This window comes from Clarias gariepinus, chromosome 13 (genome assembly GCF_024256425.1).
Source record: "Clarias gariepinus isolate MV-2021 ecotype Netherlands chromosome 13, CGAR_prim_01v2, whole genome shotgun sequence".
NCBI lineage: Eukaryota > Metazoa > Chordata > Actinopteri > Siluriformes > Clariidae > Clarias > Clarias gariepinus.
In genome coordinates, this window is record NC_071112.1 from 9,847,095 (window position 1) to 9,871,059 (window position 23,965).

General features: G+C 41.3%; 1 protein-coding gene across 1 annotated transcript; it reads left to right on the forward strand.

Annotated features, from left to right (window-relative positions):
• Positions 1 to 395: 395 nt before the first annotated feature.
• ptena (phosphatase and tensin homolog A) lies at positions 396 to 23,614 on the forward strand. Its single transcript, XM_053509802.1, has 9 exons — positions 396 to 2,065; positions 5,628 to 5,712; positions 5,814 to 5,858; positions 12,014 to 12,057; positions 14,157 to 14,395; positions 19,215 to 19,356; positions 20,224 to 20,390; positions 20,486 to 20,770; positions 21,275 to 23,614. The coding sequence occupies exons 1-9, from the start codon at positions 1,990 to 1,992 to the stop codon at positions 21,458 to 21,460; spliced, it is 1,269 nt and encodes a 422-aa protein (XP_053365777.1). The 5' UTR covers positions 396 to 1,989; the 3' UTR covers positions 21,461 to 23,614.
• Positions 23,615 to 23,965: the final 351 nt, after the last annotated feature.

Sequence of the window (23,965 nt, forward strand, 5' to 3'; positions counted from 1 at the left end):
AAAATAAAATAGGTCGTGTGTGTGTGTGTGTGTGTGTGTGTGTGTACAGTCCCGGTTATTAGACTGTAACATGCATCACATTAGAAACTTCCCCAATGAGCTGATCACGTGACCACTTTGACAGGGTCGAAGCGCCGCCATCTTGCTCACCTCCGTGTTCTTCCGCCGCGCGCCGCGATCAGAGTTTGAACCCGTTTCTGCTCGGTGTACAACATGGTTATTTTTCTTTTTTAAAAAACAAAACAAAAACATGATGTAAGTCAATCTGTGAATAAAACCCCCCTCTCTGTCGAGGGATGTGTAAATGAGTGAGCAGAAGCTCGGCGGGGGTTTTGCGCGCTATTTGTTGTAAGCGCGGAGGGATACGTGTTTCATTCTGCCAGAACTAGCTTCTTTTTTCCTCCGCTGGAAGCCATGATGGAAGTTTGAGAGTTCAGCTGGAGAGAGAGACGCGGCGAGAGAAACGGCGAGAAATGAAGATGATTCCCTTCGACGGATTTGAGGCGTGGAGGTGTTGATGACGTCTGGGCGCTCGGAGGTCGGTGTGTGAGCCGCGGGGAGGCTGACAGCGGTGTGTTTCGGTGCGTTTTTGTGTCGGAAATCGCGTCGACCTTTTGAGCGGCGGAGATGATCGCGGTGTAGGACAGCTTCGGCTTTTTAAAGGTGGAGGAGAGACACCGAGAGAGAAAGAACGAGAGCGAAATGGCAGCTAGAGCCTGATAGGGGGTAATAGGGAGGTTTCCTGGCCCCTGTCGACCCCCCCCCCTCCTCCTCCCCCCCACTACCACTACAGGAGAGGCGATGGAGAGGTTTTCCTGCCCGGTTCGGAGGTAAATCACGGCGGATCTGATGCTCTGCATTTGGGCTTCTGGAGGATCCGAGAGCCCTTTTCTCTCCTGGAGGATTGGGACACTCAGGATTTCTGCTTTCATTTTACTCTCTACGAGCATCCTGATCAGCTTTAGGACTCATTTATAAAGCTTGCATGGAGTGTAATTAGTGCTATGTCTGTGTCAGACCCTGAGACCGTCTGCTTCAGGCCTGCTGTAGTCTGGACCGGAGCCCTGCTTGGGCCCTTCAAGCTTTAGGACACTCACAGCATCAAATCCTGAACAGCATCTCATTTTGATGCTGAAACTATCCTCATTTTAACACTTCTGATACTTTTTTCTATATTAAAGGAGAGATCCGGGAAGCTATCATAGACACAAGCTTTGATAATCGTAATTTTAGTCAGAGTTCTAACAGAACCTCTCAGACGACGAGGCATAATCCGGGTCCCTGTCCGTCCGTCCACACTTCCTCAAAGACGCAAATAATCCTGTTTGTGTGTTTCTTTTTTTTTTTTTTTTTTTTTTTAAATAAGCTGTTTCCTGTTCTCCTGCTCTAGGTGTATAAAACATATATTCATTGATAACTCTTAATTTGTATACAGAATCAGGACCATTTGGAGAACCACCACAGCGTGATCTAATCACAGACCCGGCCCATCATTACTGTAGCCTGGAGTATCCTAGCGCTGCTTCTCCATCCTTTCATTTTGGAGTGGTTCCACCTTCCTTATCTTTATCCACAACCAAAACTCCTGATCATCATCAAGAACTCGAGAACCTCGATTTGAAATTTGATTTCACCCCCGGGAGCCTTTTCTTCTTTTTGCACGAATCAGGAATCTCTACAAGGCCTGGATTGGGCTTCAATGATCTAAAAATAATCCAGATAGTCACATCTACAACCCCGGACCACGTCTTTATGTCCGTATTAAGCAGATTGAAAAACTTTGTGGACGCAGATATACGCTTAACCTAATTAGCCAAGGTTTCGTAAATGGAATCTGCTGGATTGGACGTGTCTGAGGCTGTTGTGGTGTAAAAACACACACACAAACGCGCGTGTAAATATAGAAATCTGCTTCAAAGCAGTGCATACAGGGACGTGGGACTTTTTCTACAGAAAAAGTCACGTTTGTGAGTGAACTTGGGAACTGCGATGGCGTTCATTAAGCAGATTGTGAGCCGAGAAAAGAGGAGATACCAGGAAGATGGATTCGATCTGGACCTTACCTGTATCCTTGACCCATGAGCCTGGATTTTTATTTATTTACACACTAAGTGTTTCATTTATTTTGATCAGCTGCTGTGTGCATATTTTGTGACTTTTATTATACAGCTTTTATGTTGTTTCTTTTTGCAAAGTAGTTCTGTTAGAAATTATGACACAGGATGTTTTTGGGTCAGGTTAAAAATCAGTACTATATTTGGGACAGGATTGCAGGTCTACGATTGAGTAAATTTGATTTTGCTGCATCGTGGGAGTGCATCGTATTTTGATGATTAATTTTTTTGTAAATTTATCATTCTGAATTGCGTGTGCCTAAAAATCTGTCAAAAAAACACAGAATGGTGAAAACAGCGTCATGTAAAAATGTCTCTAAAGCCCCATATTCGGACAGCGTTAGTTTCTTACATAGAGTTGTGTAACGTTATTCTCTGTGAAACCGCATGTGTGACTAGATTGCAGATTTATGTTTGGTCAGATCGGATTTTATTAGGATGTTGTACTCAACATTGTGAAGAAATTTTCATGTATCGCCCAGTCAAAACAAATTAGATCTTTAGTAATAGTTTTAATTTATATACATATGCAGTTGAGGTTGTAATTGTAGGTTCTAGTTTCTCCCTAATCCTACAGGTAAAGTGCTCTTAACTATTCAAACCTTGATGCCCTTTGATAATTTGCTTGGTTTGTTTAAAATTGTAACAAAATCTGAATGCTAACATGGATAGACAGGTGGGTAGATATATATAGAATTAGAGTATTTCTAAAATTGTCATACAGAATCACAATACAAATAGATTAGACGGGGATTTGATGGAATGGGATATAACTGCATCTGATCTGGTTGGTGTGGTTGTTGACTGATCTTTCAGTGTGTCCTTAACTTTGACGATAATTTAATAATTTTGAAATTTGGTTAGTCCACGATCTATGGGTTTTCCAAAAATGCTAAAAATGAGTCCTGAAATCTTAGTATTAGAAGAAGTTTGGCCTCTTATTTGGAAATATATAATCCATGTAATCACAGGTCTCTTTAAGGATAAAGAGACCTTTACAGCTGAAAGCGTTAGATTTTGAGCACAATGTACGTACAGTGTAATGAAAGTTGTCGGTCCACTTAGAAATCTATGCCGAAAATAATGCTGAAATCCAACTGTTTTGTCAATTTGTAGGTATCTGTGTTTGGAGGACAGGATAAGTTTCTTATGTAGTTGTGTGTTGTCGTTATTCACAGAGAATCGTGGGATTTGTTCAGGTTTTGCAACCTGGGTTTGACATCTGATTTTATGGTTTAGTTTTTTGACAATAAGGAGTGTTAAAGGTCCGGTTTGTAATCACAACTTTATGGTGATTAAGAAAAGACATGTCCTTGGTTTTGGTGCAGAGTGATCACGGGTCTGGACCAGTCGTATGGTGTGGGTCAGTTGCAAAAAAAATTTTGCGGTACTTCTCCATATCCAAAAACTAAACTTCAACAGCAATCACCGTTATAGGACAGCTCTAATTGGATGAGCGGCATTCCACGAGTGGTGATAATAGACCATAACAGTACTGGGATGTTTAACTGTATTGTGCAAGAAAACATATTCAATATTGTTATATTACTTTAAGCAAAACACCTTTTCTTTGCTTAGTAAATGCTTCCAAGTCATTTTAAATCGTCTATGAACCATCTGTGGTGTTCTGTTTACAGCTAATGTGAGCTACAAGCTAATTAGCTTCTAACACTAGGCTAGGAGTTATAAAATTCCTCTCTAACCCCTGATCAAGCTTTCGTACACCCTACAGCGCACTAGCTTTTCATTGAATGCTGTTTGGTATTCAACCCAGACGTTAACAGAGATGATATTCTAAAGCAGATAAAATGGAAATATAAAGTTAATCTCGGGAGTTTCTCTGGACTCTCCACAATCTCTGTGGTTTATTCTCCTTACCTTTTGGCTACATAGTACCGGCAAGAATTAAAAACTTTCACCCCTGATTATTTCACTAATTGTCGGTCGCTAAGTGTCAGTTGGAACCTCCGGCAGGCGCAGTTAGTTGTGTTAATATTTGCTGGCAGAGCAAAATAATTGGTTAACTAAAGAAACTAATCATAACGTGTTGATGATAAATGGTGTTTGTGGAACTGTTGTATAAAAGTAATATTACACTCGCTGTTATGCTGTTGTACTGGATATCAGCCTAGCTGTGATATCCTCTCTACTCAGCCCAAGATAGAAGAGCCATAAACTCTAACACACCGGCTTTCTTTTACCAGTTTTCAAGAAAAGTTGTGTAATGTTTCTGTTTTGTGATTTCCTTCTTGTTTACGTGAGGAAATGCATATGGCAGTGCCCACTAAACTCTATAAAAGGTAAAGCACACAGAGTGCTTGGAGCATGAAGCGATCAATTGGTAAAAAGCCCTTGTGTTGTATGGGTCCATCAGGTTGATTTACTACTTTTTGTTTCATTGGTGGGAGGAGATTCCTGAGATGACCTCATGAATGTCTCCTTGTTTATTGTCATGGCGATGTCATGCATTACATGGTGGGCTGCAGCGCTTTCAAAGAAACACCCATGAGACCCAAATGTGTGGGACTGAACCCAATTTTGTAGCTTCTTGTAGCTCTTTCATTTTTTTTTTTTTTTTGCTTTTTTCTTTACGTTTCATTTCCGTCACCTTTAGTAATGCTGGTTTCTCTTTTTCTTTATTTTATACAAGTTTCTTCCTCTTTCTGTTTCCTTTATTTCCATTTATGTTTCATGACTTTGTTACTTTTTTTTTCTACATCCATCTTTTTTCCCTTTTTTTTCATCCATATTTACTTTTCTTTTTGTGTCCATCTGTCATTTTTCTCTCTCTCCTTCCATCCTATTTCCGTCCATCCTTCTATTCCCTCTTTCTTAGTTTGTTTCTTTTTGCTAGTTTTTTTTTCCTTTTATTTTTTCTTTCTTTTTCTAGGATCCATCTGCATATAAAGCTATTTCTTTATAAATCCATTCATTTTTTCTTTTTTCTTTTACTATGTGCATTCAGTCATCTCTCTTTGTGCTTAATTTTTTTTTTTTGCATCTATTTTATCTTACCTTTACTACACTAGCACTTGTGTGGTGTCAGACTATGAGTGAACACTCTCCTCACTCACATCTGAGTGACGTCATTGTTAATCTCTGAATCATATAAAGCGAATGTGAACCTGTTCGGTTCCGCCCCAGATCAGCTTTACTCCCAGACCCTCCCTGCAGCTCACCTTCTCTTGACCTCCTGATTAAGCGCTCTTCTTGCTCTGACCCCAGCGCAGTGTTTACTATACAATCTTCTGGTAGTGACTGTGTGTGTAAGTGGCAGCACCTGACCTTTACCGTTATCATTTTTTTAGGGAACCAAACCAAACCCCAGCTGTCCATCCACCACCAAACCACAGAATAACTGCCTGTGCAGCGGCACACACAGACATCCCAGAGAGTGAATGTGTGCGCACATGCACTCACACATGTTTAATACTGTGTTGTTGATGCACATGTATTTGGTTTTGTGAAAGTGGTGTTTGGACGGATATGAGTTCCTTAACGTGTGTTTGTTAGATATTTACCCAAACATCATCGCTATGGGGTTTCCAGCCGAGAGACTGGAGGGAGTTTACCGCAACAACATAGATGATGTCGTACGGTTAGTCTGACACACACAGAGTATTGTTTATGATGTTCTTTCAGAGTTTCTATGAAATAAATGTTAAATATCGCGTTAAACACCTGTTTTTGTCTCTACAGATTTTTGGATTCCAAACACAGAAACCATTATAAAATATATAACCTGTAAGTACAAACACATTTACATATATTGACATTGACATGTTTATGCATATTTTTATAGATTCATATATGTACACACCTTTATACATATATGGACACCTGCACACATGTACACACACTTGCATATAATTACACTTACATTTATACATTCACATATGCATATACACACCCCTTTACACATGCATTTTATTGCCAAAAGTATTCGCTCACCTGCCTTCACATGCGTATAACCTTGAACAACATCCAATTCTTAATCCATATGGTTTAATATGATGTTGGCCCACCTTCTGCAGCTATAACAGCTTCAACTCTTCTGGGAAGGCTAATTCATCCCAAAGGTGTTCTCTCGGGTTGAGGTCAGGACAGGCGAGTCAAGTTCTTCCACACCATACATACACATCCGTGTCTTATGGATTATCATATAGACCTTGCTTTGTGCACTGGTGCGCAATCATGTTGGAACAGGAAGGGGTCATCCCCAAACTGTGAGCATGAAATTGTCCAAAGAAACAACCTCTCACCAATTCTAACATGGGATGAATAAAGGGCGGAGACTGCAAGCCAAGCCTTTTTGTCTGACAAAATTTGCTTCTAAAAAAATGGTCGAAAATTCCCACGAACACGGTCCTAAACCTTGTGGAAAGCCTTCCCAGGAGAGTTGGAGCTGTTATAGCTGCAATGGAGGCGGGACCAACATCATATTAAACTATGTAGATTAAGAATTGGATGTTACTTCATATGCCTGTAAAGGCAGACGAGTGAATACTTTTGGTAATATAGTGTATATACTCCTATGTGTGCGCACGCACGCACACACGCGCGCGCGCGCGCGCACACACACACACACACACACACACACACAAACATACATACATAACTGCTGAACAGGGACATGCGCACACACACAAGTACATACCTGCTGAACAGGGACATGCACACACACCTCTTGCTAAACAAGGACATGCGCACACACACTTGCACACACCTGCTGAACGGGGACATACATACATACACACACAGCACACACACATAGCATACACACACACACACACATAGCACACGCAAACACTCCTACTGAACAGGGACACGCACACAACAGGGACACGCACACCTGCCGAACGGGGACACGCGCACAACACGCACACCTGCCGAACGGGGACACGCGCACAACACGCACACCTGCCGAACGGGGACACGCGCACAACACGCACACCTGCCGAACGGGGACACGCGCACAACACGCACACCTGCCGAACGGGGACACGCGCACAACGCGCACACCTTCCGAACGGGGACACGCGCACAACGCGCACACCTTCCGAACGGGGGCACGCGCACAACGCGCACACCTTCCGAACGGGGGCACGCGCACAACGCGCACACCTTCCGAACGGGGGCACGCGCACAACGCGCACACCTTCCGAACGGGGGCACGCGCACAACGCGCACACCTTCCGAACGGGGGCACGCGCACAACGCGCACACCTGCCGAACGGGGACACGCGCACCACGCACACACCTGCCGAACGGGGACACGCGCACCACGCGCACACCTGCCGAACGGGGACACGCGCACCACGCGCACACCTGCCGAACGGGGACACGCGCACCACGCGCACACCTGCCGAACGGGGACACGCGCACCACGCGCACACCTGCCGAACGGGGATACGCGCACCACGCGCACCACGCGCACACCTGCCGAACGGGGACACGCGCACCACGCGCACACCTGCCGAACGGGGACACGCGCAACCACGCGCACACCTGCCGAACAGGGACACGCGCACCACACGCACACCTGCCGAACAGGGTGCTCTTTTTCTGTCCCTGTTCAGCAGGTATGTGTGTGTGTGTGTGCGCATGTCCCTGTTTAGCAGTTATGTATGTATGTTTGTGTGTGTGTGTGCGTGTGCGCGCGCACACACACATAGGAATATATACAAACTATATTACCAAAAGTATTCACTCGTCTGCCTTTACAGGCATATGGGCAATTCTTAATCTACATAGTTTAATATGATGTTGGTCCCGCCTCCATTGCAGCTATAACAGCTCCAACTCTCCTGGGAAGGCTTTCCACAAGCTTTAGGACAGTGTTCATGGGAATTTTCGACCATTTTTTCAGAAGCAAATTTGTCAGACAAAAAGACTTGGCTTGCAGTCTCCGCCCTTTATTCATCCCATGTTAGAATTGGTGTGAGGTTGTTTCTTTGGACAATTTTATGCTCACAGTTTGGGGATGATCCGTTCCTGTTCCAACATGATTGCGCACCAGTGCACAAAGCAAGGTCTATATGATAATCCATAAGACACGGATGTGTATGTATGGTGTGGAAGAACTTGACTCGCCTGTATGGGACACGCACACACCTGCTGAACAGGGACATATATATACAGACACGCACACCTGCTGAACAGGGACACGCACACCTGCTGAACAGGGACACGCACACCTGCTGAACAGGGACACGCACACCTGCTGAACAGGGACACGCACACCTGCTGAACAGGGACACGCACACCTGCTGAACAGGGACACGCACACCTGCTGAACAGGGACACGCACACCTGCTGAACAGGGACACGCACACCTGCTGAACAGGGACACGCACACCTGCTGAACAGGGACATATATATACAAACACGCACACACCTGCTGAACAGGGACACGCACACACCTGCTGAACAGGGACACACGCACACACCTGCTGAACAGGGACACACGCACACACCTGCTGTACAGGGACACACGCACACCTGCTGAACAGGGACATATATATACAAACACGACACACCTGCTGAACAGGGACACGCACACACCTGCTGAACAGGGACACGCACACACCTGCTGAACAGGGACACACGCACACACCTGCTGAACAGGGACACACGCACACACCTGCTGTACAGGGACATATATATACAAACACGCACACCTGCTGAACAGGGACATATATATACAAACACGCACACACCTGCTGAACAGGGACACGCACACACCTGCTGAACAGGGACACACGCACACCTGCTGAACAGGGACACACGCACACCTGCTGAACAGGGACATATATATATACAAACACGCACACCTGCTGAACAGGGACACGCACACCTGCTGAACAGGGACATATATATATACAAACACGCACACCTGCTGAACAGGGACACACGCACACCTGCTGAACAGGGACATATATATACAAACACGCACACCTGCTGAACAGGGACACGCACACCTGCTGAACAGGGACATATATATACAAACACGCACACCTGCTGAACAGGGACACGCACACCTGCTGAACAGGGACATATATATACAAACACGCACACCTGCTGAACAGGGACACGCACACCTGCTGAACAGGGACATATATATACAAACACGCACACCTGCTGAACAGGGACACACGCACACCTGCTGAACAGGGACACGCACACACCTGCTGAACAGGGACACACGCACACCTGCTGAACAGGGACATATATATACAAACACGCACACCTGCTGAACAGGGACACACACACACCTGCTGAACAGGGACACGCACACACCTGCTGAACAGGGACACACGCACACCTGCTGAACAGGGACACACGCACACCTGCTGAACAGGGACACGCACACCTGCTGAACAGGGACACGCACACCTGCTGAACAGGGACATATATATACAAACACGCACACCTGCTGAACAGGGACATATATATACAAACACGCACACCTGCTGAACAGGGACATGTGTATATATATATACAGACACGCACACACCTGCTGAACAGGGACATATATATATATATATATATATATATATATACACAGACACGCACATATGGCGTCAGATTTATGTCAAAAGTCACGAGCGCGTAAGACATGCTCACGAGCACATTATTTCACACGCGCAAAAATGAACCTTCAGGTGGCATGATAAAAGTACTCGCGCACAAATTCAACAACCGGGAGGTGTACAGGCAGCTGCGCGCGAGCGCCTGGCATACTCTCATAGGTTAACTCTGCTCGCGCAGTGGAATCCTGCTCGCGCGCAGTGGGCTTCTGCTCGCGGAGCGCTGTTTTGCTCGCGCAGTGGATTTCTCCTCGCTCAGCTGATTTCTGCTCGCTCGAGTCTAGATGACTTTTGACAATTTGGGGGCGGAAACCAAGGAGGGCACTGACTCTCTTATGAATGGTCACTTTCATCGTAATCACACCCACAGGGACATCCTTGTACCTTGATTGACAGCTCTCATTACAGGAAGGCACGGAGTTGGGTTAAGTTACCACCGAAGAAGAGTGGGAATTAATTTTCTAATATACATAAACTGTCTATCCACGTATAAAATGCTGCGCAGATCATAGTTAAATCAATTACCATATTTTCTCTTACATCTATAAACGGCAAGATGAGCTGGAGCCACACAAAAATACAATAAGGGACAAGGTGTTAGCCTGCAAAATCAAATGCATTAAATCAGCGTCAGTAAGAATAGCACTTGTACATGTGAAAACAATTATGTTATGATTCAGTTAGCCTAATGTTAGTTGTCTAAGATGCAGTTTTTAAAGATTACAAGTTTTAAAATGAGTGTCGGGCGATCAGCATCACAAGTGTTGGCTAAGGCGTTAGCTACAGAACGAATAGGCTAGCTAGTTACGTTACTTATTGCCCAAAAATATGGTAATTGATTTAACTATGATCTGCGCAGCATTTTTTACGTGGATAGACAGTTTATGTATATTAGAAAATTAATTCCCACTCTTCTTCGGTGGTAACTTAACCCAACTCCGTGCCTTCCTGTAATGAGAGCTGTCAATCAAGGTACAAGGATGTCCCTGTGGGTGTGATTACGATGAAAGTGACCAATCATAAGAGAGTCAGTGCCCTCCTTGGTTTCCGCCCCCAAATTGTCAAAAGTCATCTAGACATCTAGCGAGCAGAAATCAGCTGAGCGAGGAGAAATCCACTGCGCGAGCAAAACAGCGCTCCGCGAGCAGTTAACCTATGAGAGTATGCCAGGCGCTCGCGCGCAGCTGCCTGTACACCTCCCGGTTGTTGAATTTGTGCGCGAGTACTTTTATCATGCCACCTGAAGGTTCATTTTTGCGCGTGTGAAATAACATAATGTGCTCGCGAGCATGTCTTACGCGCTCGTGACTTTTGACATAAATCTGACGCCATACGCACACACCTGCTGAACAGGGACATATATATATATATATACAGACACGCACACACCTGCTGAACAGGAACTCGCACACACCTGCTGAACAGGGACATATATATACAGACACGCACACACCTGCTGAACAGGGACATATATATATATATATATATATATATATATATATATATACATATATATATACAGACACGCACACACCTGCTGAACAGGGACATATATATATACAGACACGCACACACCTGCTGAACAGGGACATATATATATACAGACACGCACCCCTGCTGAACAGGGACATATATATACAGACACGCACACCTGCTGAACAGGGACATATATATACAGACACGCACCCCTGCTGAACAGGGACATATATATATACAGACACGCACACACCTGCTGAACAGGGACATATATATACAGACACGCACACACCTGCTGAACAGGGACATATATATATACAGACACGCACACACCTGCTGAACAGGGACATATATATATACAGACACGCACACACCTGCTGAACAGGGACATATATATATACAGACACGAACACACCTGCTGAACAGGGACACGCACACACCTGCTGAACAGGGACATGTATATACAGACACGAACACACCTGCTGAACAGGGACATATATATACAGACACGAACACACCTGCTGAACAGGGACACGCACACACCTGCTGAACAGGGACGTATATATACAGACAAGCACACCTGCTGAACAGGGACATATATATACAGACACGCACCCCTGCCGAACAGGGACACGCACCCCCCTGCCGAACAGGGACACGCACCCCCCTGCCGAACAGGGACACGCACCCCCCTGCCGAACAGGGACACGCACCCCCCTGCCGAACAGGGACACGCACCCCCCTGCCGAACAGGGACACGCACCCCCCTGCCGAACAGGGACACGCACATACCATTACATGTGTACTGTAATTAATTAGTGTTTGTTTTTACAGGTGTGCAGAACGACACTATGACACAGCCAAATTCAACTGTCGGGGTGAGTACAGGAAAAATGTGTACAGAAATTCATTTGCTGAACTTGAGCAAACAAATTTCTTTTATATCTCATTAAAATAAATAAACATGAGGTACGTGCTGGAGCTTGGCTCTCACAAGCTTTAATCTTTCTGACTGAATCAGATTATTTATAGATCAGAAATATAAAGCAGCTCAGGTTTGGGGGCAGGTTGAGTTTTGAGGGGGAAGACTTGAGGGGGAAGTGGATGGAGGGAAGTGGACCAGCGCTCGTTATGATTCGACACGGAGCTAAAGCGAGCGTGTGGTCGTTCATTTCGAAACCGGAAGAGGAGAAACAAATTGGGGGAAAATCTGACGCCTACAGAATCAGAAGTCAGAGGAAACATCGAGGGGAAGTGGACGAGGACACGCTGAGCACAGGGATTATTTCATTAAAAGAAATCTATTTCTTTGCCATTTTGAAACTAAGTCTAGGAGATTTTTTTTTTAATAACCAATGCCAGGTGTATTACTGTAGACACTGGAACACACAGGTCTTTCTCTCTCTTTCACTCACTCACACACACACACGTTCTGTTTGGATTTTTCAGGGCTCATGTTGATTTAAAGGGAAATGAAGAGAGGAAGTTGATATGAACCGCTTTGCCAAAGGCTTACCACAGCTACATCATGCGGTTCAGACTCGTGTGAATGTTACAGTTTCTTTTTCCATCAGTTATGATACTAAATCAGGACAAGGAAGTTTTTTTTTTATTTTTTAAAGCAGAAGCAACAGGATATAGACATGGCTTTAGGGCATCATAAATGTGCACAGGCATGTTCTGGAGTATCAAGAGAGGTTTTTGGTTATGAAACAGGAAGTCTTTTTTTCCCTAACATAAGAGGGGATGTTAGGTGGTGCTCTTTTTCTGTTTCCATGGACAGTTAAGTGGAGCTGTGTTTACAGCTCGACAAGGATATTTAATTGGACTTTGTGTACAAAAACAGCAGGGGAATCGATTTATTGACCAAAGTATGTTTGACTCTGTTACAGTAGGTGGCGATATGCCCCCTTTCAGCTAGTTAGTTTTGTATATCTTGGAAACCCATCACATCACATTCCATAGCAACCAACAAAAAAAATCTATTTAGTGAGTATTGCAGTAATATGCTAAAGTTTCTCTATAATCCTTAAGGAGCACTCTAAACTATTCGCAGCACAACATATGTGTGACAAAAGCAAATTCGTGGCACAAGCAGATTATTTGCCAAGTTTGTTTAGAAGCGTAAAAAAAAAATAATTGGTGGATGTTTAAAATATTGTAATACTTATAAAATCACAATATAAATAAAATCTGCTCCTACTTATAGTGATACTGTAGCAATGCCAAACTGGTAGCTTGCGGAGTAAAGCAAAGCTCCCATGCAATATCTGCCTTTCAGTAATCAGTATCTACAGTATATTGTTTAGCTAGTGCAGGTTATTCAGTGCTTATAAACACTAAACACTTTGTGAATTAGTCTTCATGTCGGATTATTTTGTGTTCTGAGCACGTTCAGCCTATGCTAGGTTACGTTGTCGTGTAGGTCAGGTATTAAACACATTTTTTACTTAATTTGATTTAACCCCTTCATAAGTCAGGGAGTATCTGTGTTAAATTTCTTCTTTGTATAGTGTACGAGTGACACTGGCATGTAGGAAAACAGGTTCTTGTATTCATGTTGTCAAAACAAAATGGAAATGATGGAAAGCTCATGATATAGGTTGAAGACATGAAACATTTTAAAGTGATCGGTTAAGTGAAGCTATGGTTCTGTAAGCCCTTTGGGTTTGGACATCATGGTAACATTTGTTGTAGATTGTGGAAAAGGTTTATTAACAGACAAGCCTTGAATACTCTGAAAGTGCTGAGAAGTTTGGCTAGTGACTCTAATTAGATACTTAAAAGCACAGGATGGCTTCCAACAAGGTTCTCTTTTAGGTCTCCTGTTGCTCTCCTGTTTATCTACACTCTTAATTTATGTCTATAACTACACGAGGAATGCATTTGGTAAAATATTGTCAAACATTGTCAAAATTAACGGCGTCTATCCTTGAGAACAGTGAATAGAACAACTGTCTTCCCCCCCCTCATTCAGTTGCTCAGTACCCGTTTGAAGACCACAACCCCCCTCAGCTGGAGCTCATTAAGCCATTTTGTGAGGATCTTGATCAGTGGCTGTCCGAGGACGAGAACCATGTCGCAGCCATTCACTGTAAAGCAGGAAAAGGCCGCACCGGGGTGATGATCTGCGCTTACCTGTTGCATCGTGGGAAATTCATGGAGGCGCAGGAAGCGTTGGATTTCTACGGAGAAGTGAGGACCAGGGACAAGAAGGTAAGATGGGAGCTGGTGCTTATTTATGTTTAACATCAAATCATTTCGTGGTTGTTCAGAAGGTTTGTTCAAAACGAGCACCCTAAGAGATTTCGTTGATCACCACACAAGGCCAGGTGATTTAGCAAGTGTCTGTAAAAGGTTACTTATTACGTCATGTTGAGGAAGAGACCGGAACTGCTGTGGTTTATGTTAATTAACTTTCGGCGTCATATTTAAATATAACCTGAAACAGAAGAGGCTGTAGGTAGATCACACATGTTTGTACGCATACATGCTCATCTACATAAACATAAGATCTTTTTTGTAAGTTATTAAATGACAGGTTATGATGGTTAACTTGGCTGGTAATAATATTCGTTTTCAATTCTTACAAAATTGTAATAATTAAAAAAAGTAATAATTTATTGTTTAAGAGTTTGATTCATTTGAATAAGTGGTTAAGAATTTAAGAAAAACTATAAGACATCCAGGTAACCTTTGGTCTAGTACGACTAAAAAAAAGTGAAAAAAAGCTTATTCTTACTAGGTTTTTACCTAATAAGAATAAAAATTTTATTTACCTAAAAATAAAGCGACTTAAAATTTAGGGAACCAAAAATGTTACCTAAAATAACCATATATGAGTAGCTCCAGAGTTTGAGTTCTCTAAGACAGTGGTTCTCAAACATTTTCTGTCATTCCCCACTTAAGGGGTGGGCGAATTTTCAAGCCCCACTTGTCAACAAAATGATAACGAAAACGGCCAAGTGTACTATTTATTGAAATATCAATTTCTAAACCAATAAGATCAAATAACAGCAAGTTCAAAACAGATAAAATACACGTGCTATTGTTATAACAGGCTTACTTCGTCACTTATCTAGAGCTTTCTTTTAAAGAAGTCAAGTGGCTTATTAACGTGACTGGGGTTCGTTGTCTCTAACTGTCTTCCTACTTTGTTGGGTCTCATGCTGTCTGCTGCCAGCGGTTTAAGACACAAAACACACACAGGTCTCTCTTCTGCCCTCATCATCACCACCATGAATCCAAGCGCAACATAGGCTTCATCATAGGCTTTTTGGTTGATTAGGCTGATGATGCTGAATCACCTGCTTTTTTGTGGTCCATGTAACAAATGTATCCATTGATGTTATTATGCTCACTACATACAGTACGCTACTGGCCCGATGTTATGCTCTAAAATGCTCCCCTCGCCACGGATTGCCTCCCCTACATAATCTCTTTCAAATAATATATTAGAAAATAATTTCGTAGATTTATGGTTTACAAATTACAAATTATAGCAAACGAATTTAATTATAAAATAAGCAATATAAAAAATGTTGTATAGGGGAAAACTATATAAATTATATATATTTTTTCATAAACATGTATATTTTTATATTGCTTATTTTATAATAAAAATCGTTTCCTATAATTTTTCACCACAAACAATATTTATTTAGTGTAATTTGTGATAAATAATTTGTTATTTGTACATTGACAAACCCCTGCAAAATAAATGCGCCATAAAATAATCATTTTGGGGGATTTGTATTAATCGTCTCGACGAGTGTCACGTGCCTAGGGTTAATTATAATAGTAATAATATATTTAATAATAATAAACCTTTGAATGTATGTCCTAATATAATATTTGATGGAGATTACGTGTGTATGTGTTGGGGATGGGTTTGGGCAATCCGTGGCATGGGGGCATTTTAGCGCATAACACCTGTTTGTGTCCGCGGTAAAGTTAGTTTGATATTCGCATCTCCGAATTCAATAGCTGCGTAAATAAACCGGCGAATAAGATACCCAGATATATTTCCTCTCTACATTTTGTTTAAGCTACATCCGCCTTAAATTATACATGTTTAAAAGCATAAACACCATTATACTCTACGGCGCAACGAGTGATTTAGGGATCATCGCAAAATGCAGCACACCAACAAAAAGCGTAGAACGATATTGATCTTCCCTTCTGTTCAGCGCCTGAAGGATCAAAAAGCAACTTTGTTGCCGCACTGGAAACTAGAAATGCCAGACTAGTACTGCCTGAAAAAATACAGAAACATCAGCATACACATTGGAATAAATGAAATTACATACATAATACCGAATGTTTCCTTATATATTGTTCCTCTGCGACATGCCGACGTTAAACCGTTATTGTTGCACTATGGTTCCACTTTTTCTCTGATGTTATTTTAATTTACTTGTATTAATAATCCATTTCTTTGCATGTGATTGTTTAGTTTCGAGTTTCTGATGTTTATTGTCAATAAAGAAAAGCATGAATTAGAATAGGTACTTTCCTATTATTTTCCACTAATTCCCTCCCGTTCATTGCGCCCCACCTGTCATATCTGTATTTCCCACTAGTGGGGCGCGCCCCACACTTTGAGAACCACTGCTCTAAGAATCAGAATATCGGATATGGTAAACATTTTAAGTTACTCAGTCATCAGAATTTGAGTTCCTTGCAAATCTAAGTTTCCTAAGAATACGAATTTGAAAAATAATGCAGATTTTTTATTTTTTTTATTTTTTTTAAATGTCAACCTACCATCCAATCATCAAACAAAACAATAAAGAAAATGGTGGAATGATCCCTGTTCAGAAGTTTACATACCTTTTAGTTCTTACTATCAATTATTGCCCTATATAGAATAAATGATGTAGTCTGTCTTTTGTAATAATTGTGCATGAGCTCCTTTTAAAAGTGTAAAGAGATCTTTTTAGATACTTTTTCTGTTTTATAAGGTTCAACTACTTTATTACGCAAGTCCAGTGGCAGTTGTCTTCTCTATGGTGCAGTATGCAGCCAAGTCAGTGCATCGCCTCATGAGCTGAGCAACTCACTGACTATTTATGCACAGACACTTATTACAATTACAATGAGTCATAGGTGTGGAAGCTTCCCTTTAAAAGCCAATTAAATCTGTGTGTTTAATATGGCCAAACATTCAGGATCAGGGTTGTTTTGGGTGATTTCGGGTATCATTAGGTTCTGAAAAGGTATCAAACAACTATGTGATAGTGACCACTATTCTTAAACAAGAAAAATTATTTTGCATTATTAGTCAGATTTTCCAAATATGTGGAAAACACTGATACTGATGCCTTTACTTTAATGCTGGTTCCTGAACAATATCTTTTTCAATTCTGACTTTATAAATCCAAGTAGATGTTTTGAAAGGAAAATAAGTGTTTAAATAAAAAAAAAAATGTGTTAATAATAAATGGTGTTTTTGAAACTATTATATGAAAGCAATATCACACTTGAGGTTGTGCTGTTGTTCTGAATATCAGCGCCGCTGTAATACCTGTAAGTACTTGGGCTGTGTGAGAACAAGCACAATCTTGAAAGTGTGATGTTGCTTAATTGCGGAGCATGTCTTTAGTTTTATTTTTCAGACACTTTTGATGTTTATACTTAATTTTTATGTCATAAAAGCCATTTGAAAGCAGTTTTACAACATTAAAAAATTTGCTTGTTTACTACAACCCAAAGTTGTCTGTTAACACTGTTGTGCAAAGCTCACACTTCAGTAGAGGCTAGCTTAAAGTTCACCCTCATTAAAATGAACAAGTTCACCTTCATACTTTAACGTTTGTAATTATGATCTAATCTTCGCTACATCTCTGACTAGTATTACTAGAGAGAGAGAGAGAGAGCACAATTCATAAAATGAATGATGATATACACCAACTGAACTGAGCCTTTGCCTCTTGTGTTCACCCCCTGCATGTTAACCACACTTTCACTTTCTTTTATTATAAACTCAACCGTTCAGTTCAGCGTTTACTGAAAAATGTGCATGTTTGATGAATGCTGCAGCCCGTTTATCCACAGCACAATATGTTTATATTAATAAATAAAAATCAAAGTCAGAGTGTAATGCAGATGCTTCACATTACCAGACACTGTAATACTTTTTGAAGCTTTCAATTTAGTGTTTAATTTTTTTTGGTCTCTACACTCAGTTACATGTAAAGTACATCTAACTCCCAGTTTAAGTCACCAGCAGCGCACCTTATACAGTACCGTTTAATGTAGTAAATAAGCTGACAAACATTTGTTTGCTAAACATTAGCTGCTACAACCCCGTCACACTTCTGTCATCAGTAATACGTGATGATGGAAATCCGTTGGTGGAGATTCTGAAGAAGTTTTATAACATTGTAAATTTGAACGATGAGAGGAGGATAGCTGTGGGTTTGTTTCTCTTGCAGTTAAAGACGAACCACCTTTCTGCTCACAACATACACATACACATATTTACGTGTGTTATTAATGTTGTTGTGGTTTTACTCTGGACCGCAATGTCCTGTTGGTATATAGTGCATCATCAGCAGATAAAATCATCACAGATGACAAAACAGCCACGCTTTTGATGGAGTAGACATTTTTACACCGACTATGCGACACACTCAGTATTTACTCACTCACTCACTCACTCATCTATACCGCTTTATCTTGTATTCAGGGTCGTGGGGACCTGGAGCCTATCCCAGGAGGCTTAGGGCACGAGGCATGGCGGGGTTTTTTTCTATGTTATATGATATAGTAGAAGTTTGTTCAAAAGTTTTGAGGTTCAGTACCCAGGCCTATCTAAAAATAAGTTTATAGATTACCCGAGCGTGATTCTTACCTGAGGAACTCAAGCTGCCGAAGAATAAGTTGTGAGATTATAAATCAAATTAATCAAGAAATACAGCATTCACCAGCTGAGTGTGTCTAGATTAAACTGAAATACAGCAAAAAAGTTCACTTAGTCAGCCCAGGATTTCAAACATGAATTTCAAAACAGCTGTGTTTTGTTGTGTGTCAGGGTGTGACAATCCCGAGTCAGCGGAGGTACGTGCACTATTACAGCTATCTGCTCAAAAACCATCTGGACTATAAACCTGTGGCTCTACTGTTCCATAAAATGGCATTTGAGACGCTCCCCATGTTCAGCAGTGGCACTTGCAGTAAGTCCCAGCAATCTCAGATTCTCAAACACCAACACTTTCTAATTTACTGAATATAGCTGCCGTGTGTGATGTTACCAAACGGCCTCAGCAACTTTAACCAATCACAGATTGATGTGCAAATTATTAAGTGTAACAATATGGTGAACATTTAGCGACTGGTTTTAGTTTCATTGTTTTCTTAGCTAAAACTAGTGATTAATGCATAGGGGTGGCCATAGTAATGGCATAGTGTGTCCTGTTTGTATTAGACTGAATTACATGAGAGTAAGATTTATTTACCCAAGAATTTGAGTAAGCCAAGATTAAAAATAAATTGCTTTAAATTTAAACCTCAGGAATTGACCCAAAATAAAGGTTTCAGTTGACCCAGAATAAGAGCTTGGGATACATCAAAATTAACAGTTTATATTACATGGAATGTGAATTTGATCAGAATAAGAGTCTGATTTTTATTTAAAATAAGAATTTGAAGTACACATGAAAGAGTTTCAATACCCCAGAATGAGAGTTTGAGTTAGCCTAGAATGAGTGTTCAGGTACATAATAGTGGGAATTAACTGTAAAATAAGTTTATGGTTTGACAGGTTTTTTCTGTTTTGCATAAAAATTAAATAAAAAAAAATAAGAATTAGTTAGCCCAATTGATCACAATTCAGACTGAGTTATCCAATAACAGAGAGAAGTACAGAGTGGTCCCAGAATTTGAAATTTCCAAGTTGCCGAGAATGTAGTGTAAGGATTTAATTTCCTCAATGACATACGTTAGATTTGAGAGCTTTTGTGTAGTACTAAGTGATTATTGAAATTCTGAATGTCTGCAGACGAGTGATGCATTTGAACAATTCATTTTCCTTTTTTTTTCAGACCCTCAGTTTGTTGTCTACCAACTTAAGGTGAAAATACACACATCCAATCCGGCTCACACGAGGAGAGAGGACAGAATCATTCATTTTGAGTTTCCTCAGCCACTTCCAGTATGTGGTGACATTAAAGTCGAGTTCTATCATAAGCAGAACAAGATGATGAAGAAGGTCAGTGACCTTTGACTTCTTGATCCTATCAGATCTCTGAGTTCACCTGGCATTGAATTGACCAGTTTATAAAATGTGTGTTTCTCTTTCTATAGGATAAAATGTTCCACTTCTGGGTTAATACGTTCTTCATCCCAGGACCGGACGAGGGCGGAGAACGAGTGGAGAACGGCTCAGCAATGAATGACAGCGACAGCCACTCGTCCAATCAGAGCCAGAGTTCTCCCTCGGAGCGGGATAGAGGGATGGGTGGAGGAGAGAGAGAGCGGGACAGGGAGAGAGAAGGAGAGAGAGACTACTTGATTCTAGTGCTGACAAAGAACGACCTGGACAAAGCAAATAAAGATAAGGCGAACAGATACTTCTCTCCTAACTTTAAGGTGAGGACATGACACAAACATGTGGAACATTAGTCATGGATCAGGATATATTACTGTATATTCACATCTCTCTCCACCTCCCTCTCTGTCTTTTATTTTGTTTTTCCCCTTCCTTCTCTCCCTGTATATTCACCTCACTGTGTCTTTCTTTCTTATTTATTTGTCTGCCTGTTTCTTTGACTCCTTCTTCTTTCTTTTTGTCCTTTTGCTTCCTTTCTCATTCACCTTCCTCTTCATGGATTCCTTTGTTTGTCTATCTTTTTTAACTTTCTTTTCTTCGATTTTGTCTTTTTTTTCTCGTTGTTGATTTGTTTTTGTTTTGCCTCTCATCCTGTTTCTCCCTCTCTTGTTCTGTCTACCTCTTTTGTTCATTCTTCCTCTTTGTCTTTTTTTCTTGTCTATTTTATCTTCTTTTCTTTCTTTCCTTTGTCTATCTGTTTTTGCCTGTTTCTCTGTCTGTTTCTTGGGCACTTTCTTTCCCACTTTTATCTCTCTTGCTCTTAGGTGAAGCTGTTTTTCACGAAGACGGTGGATGAGTCGTCGAACTCTGAGGCGAGCACTTCCACCTCCGTCACTCCGGACGTTAGTGACAACGAGCCGGATCATTACCGTTACTCGGACACAACCGACTCGGACCCAGAGAACGAACCGTTTGACGAAGAACAGCACACACAGATCACAAAAGTCTGAATGCTACACACATATATTCAACTACCTACAATAGAGACATGGACATTAAACAGCCAACCAACACCAGACGTAAAAAAAAAAAAAAAGGAGAAAACTTGAAAAATGTACTGAAGAGAAAAGGACCTGCCCACATCGCTATCGCTAACCAAACCATCTCTCCTGCTCTCCTGACCAATCTCTGCTTTTATTATTATTATTATTAATATTATTATTATTATAATATGGATATTGACGGCATTGGCGGGGGCGAGTGGGCGGGTCCTGTAGCTACTCTGTATATATATCTATATATAAATATAAATCTATATTAAAAAAAATCCAGTTTTGTGTCAGACGATAAAAACTTGGCAATCAGGCGAGGAGAGGAGGAGCAGGACGGGCAAAGACGAAACCACACTCGTTCATTTCTCCATCCTTCTTTTTTTTCCTTCTCTTCACCCAGGCCAGTGCTGCAGTCGCCAGACGCTCCCTCCATCTCCTCCTCTCCCTCGTAAAAAACCCTACCCCCTCCCTAACCCTTGCTCGCTGTCCTCTCCCTGGGCGTGTGCTGATACTCGAACAGTTGACGTAGATCCTAAATAAGACACAGCTGAGGAACGAATGATCTTGCATCAAAATGGCCATTTAAATTTTATTCCCCAAACGAGTCGAAATGGGTTAAGTAATCAAGCTTATTATGGAATATTGCGAATATTGTACAGTTAAACAGGACATGATTTTTTTTTTTCACGTCAGTTGAAGCAGTTTTTCTGTCTATTATCATCGGGGGCGAAGCTTCTTTCTGACCCATTGGATCATTTGGGAACATTGTCCATAAATCAAATGAGCAAAATAAACAACATTGAACCTGGGGCAATTGGTGCATGCTGATGTCACTCTGAATCTTTAAGAATGTTGATGCTATGCAACCTGAAATGGTATACTTGATGTATTCGCTAGGTGATTAGCTAGCTGTTGATCTGGCTAGCTCACAACATAAGGGCGCAAAGTGATTTTGGGAACCGGATGGAGTAATTAGTAATGTCAAGATTTATGATGTCAGTGTCAGTAAATTGAAAAAAATATATACTTTAATACTAAAATTACATTTTAAGTACTGCTAGCACATTCGGTTACAATTAGTACGTCTAAAGGTACGTCAGTTGTTTAAATAGACTTCCTGGTCATTTTATGGGTGTGTGATATGTGTGATATGACTGGGCTATATTAAGAAAAGACAAATTTTCGGTCCTGTTTTATTCTGATGCATGAAGGTGACAGTTAGCTGACTGTTATTTTTCAAATTTGAATTCCAACTGCCGACTGGTGATGTCACGCTGGGATCCTGGAACTCGTTTAAACTCCGCCTCCTTTCCGTCACCAAGATCAGTTAATAGAACAAACAAGAAACCAAGAGTCACTTTTAGTGACCCCTAGACGACGTGACTTTTTTTTTTTTTTAGATGTCAGTGACCTGATGTCAGTGGAACAGTGTTTGAATTTAACTCCACCCACATTCTGAGGCAAATTTGCCTATTCAAACTTTGCAGGTTAGTAATGCTGTTTAGATTCAGCTTTTCATAACTGTTATTTTTTTAAATTAGAATTCCAACCGCCATCTGATGTCGCATCAAGGTTAGAGATTAAATTCCGCCTTCTTTTTGTTACTGAGCTCGCTCACAATCATGCCATGTTGTGTAATTTTAGTGTTATACATCTTTTGCACAGTGTATTTACCTGTTAATTCTTATAAGATTTTGAAAAATAAATTGCCCCACACTCTATCAGCATCCGCCCATTTCCCTCACTGTGAACGCTTCTTGTGCCGTCTGCAAGCCCATCCTACTTGACCTCTAACCCTTATTTTCCCCTTGCATTGTGAACTATGAATTCTGGGATGCGTAGTTCCTTCCAACCCCCTTTCCCTTGCCGTTTCCTTGCTGTGTATAATGTTAAACTTTGCAGAAAGAAGAAAACCATGTAATTGTCCATGTTTTTTTTTTATCCTTAAATAAATCTATATAAATTTATCTATATATAATACACAGAAGCGCAGGGAACCAGTGTTTGCAATAATGTCAACACTCAACATTTAAAGGACAAACTGGTGTGCATGTTATATTGGAGTTAGTGTACATGTTTAATAAAATGCTATACAATGTGTTTTTATTAAGAAAAAAAATGTCTGTTGAACTTTGTGTCTCTGCACAAACACAAACAGGCTAGCTAGGTACAGCTTTACACATTAGCCATTTAGATAGCTGCTGTTACTTTACCTCCACTAGCATCTCTACTGTTTAAGATTAAGATGCAGTTATTTGTCACATGGACCTTACAGCACAGAAAAGTGAATATTTTCACTTTTTTTTTTTTTTTTTTAAGCGCAGCTTAGTGGTGCTGGGCCTTAAACCCCTGACCTTCTGATCAGTAACCCAGAGCCTTAATGATTTATAAACCACCTGTTGGGGTGAGTTTCCACCAAGCGTGTGGTAAACAGAAGCTCAAGCCTCTTTACACAGAGTTATG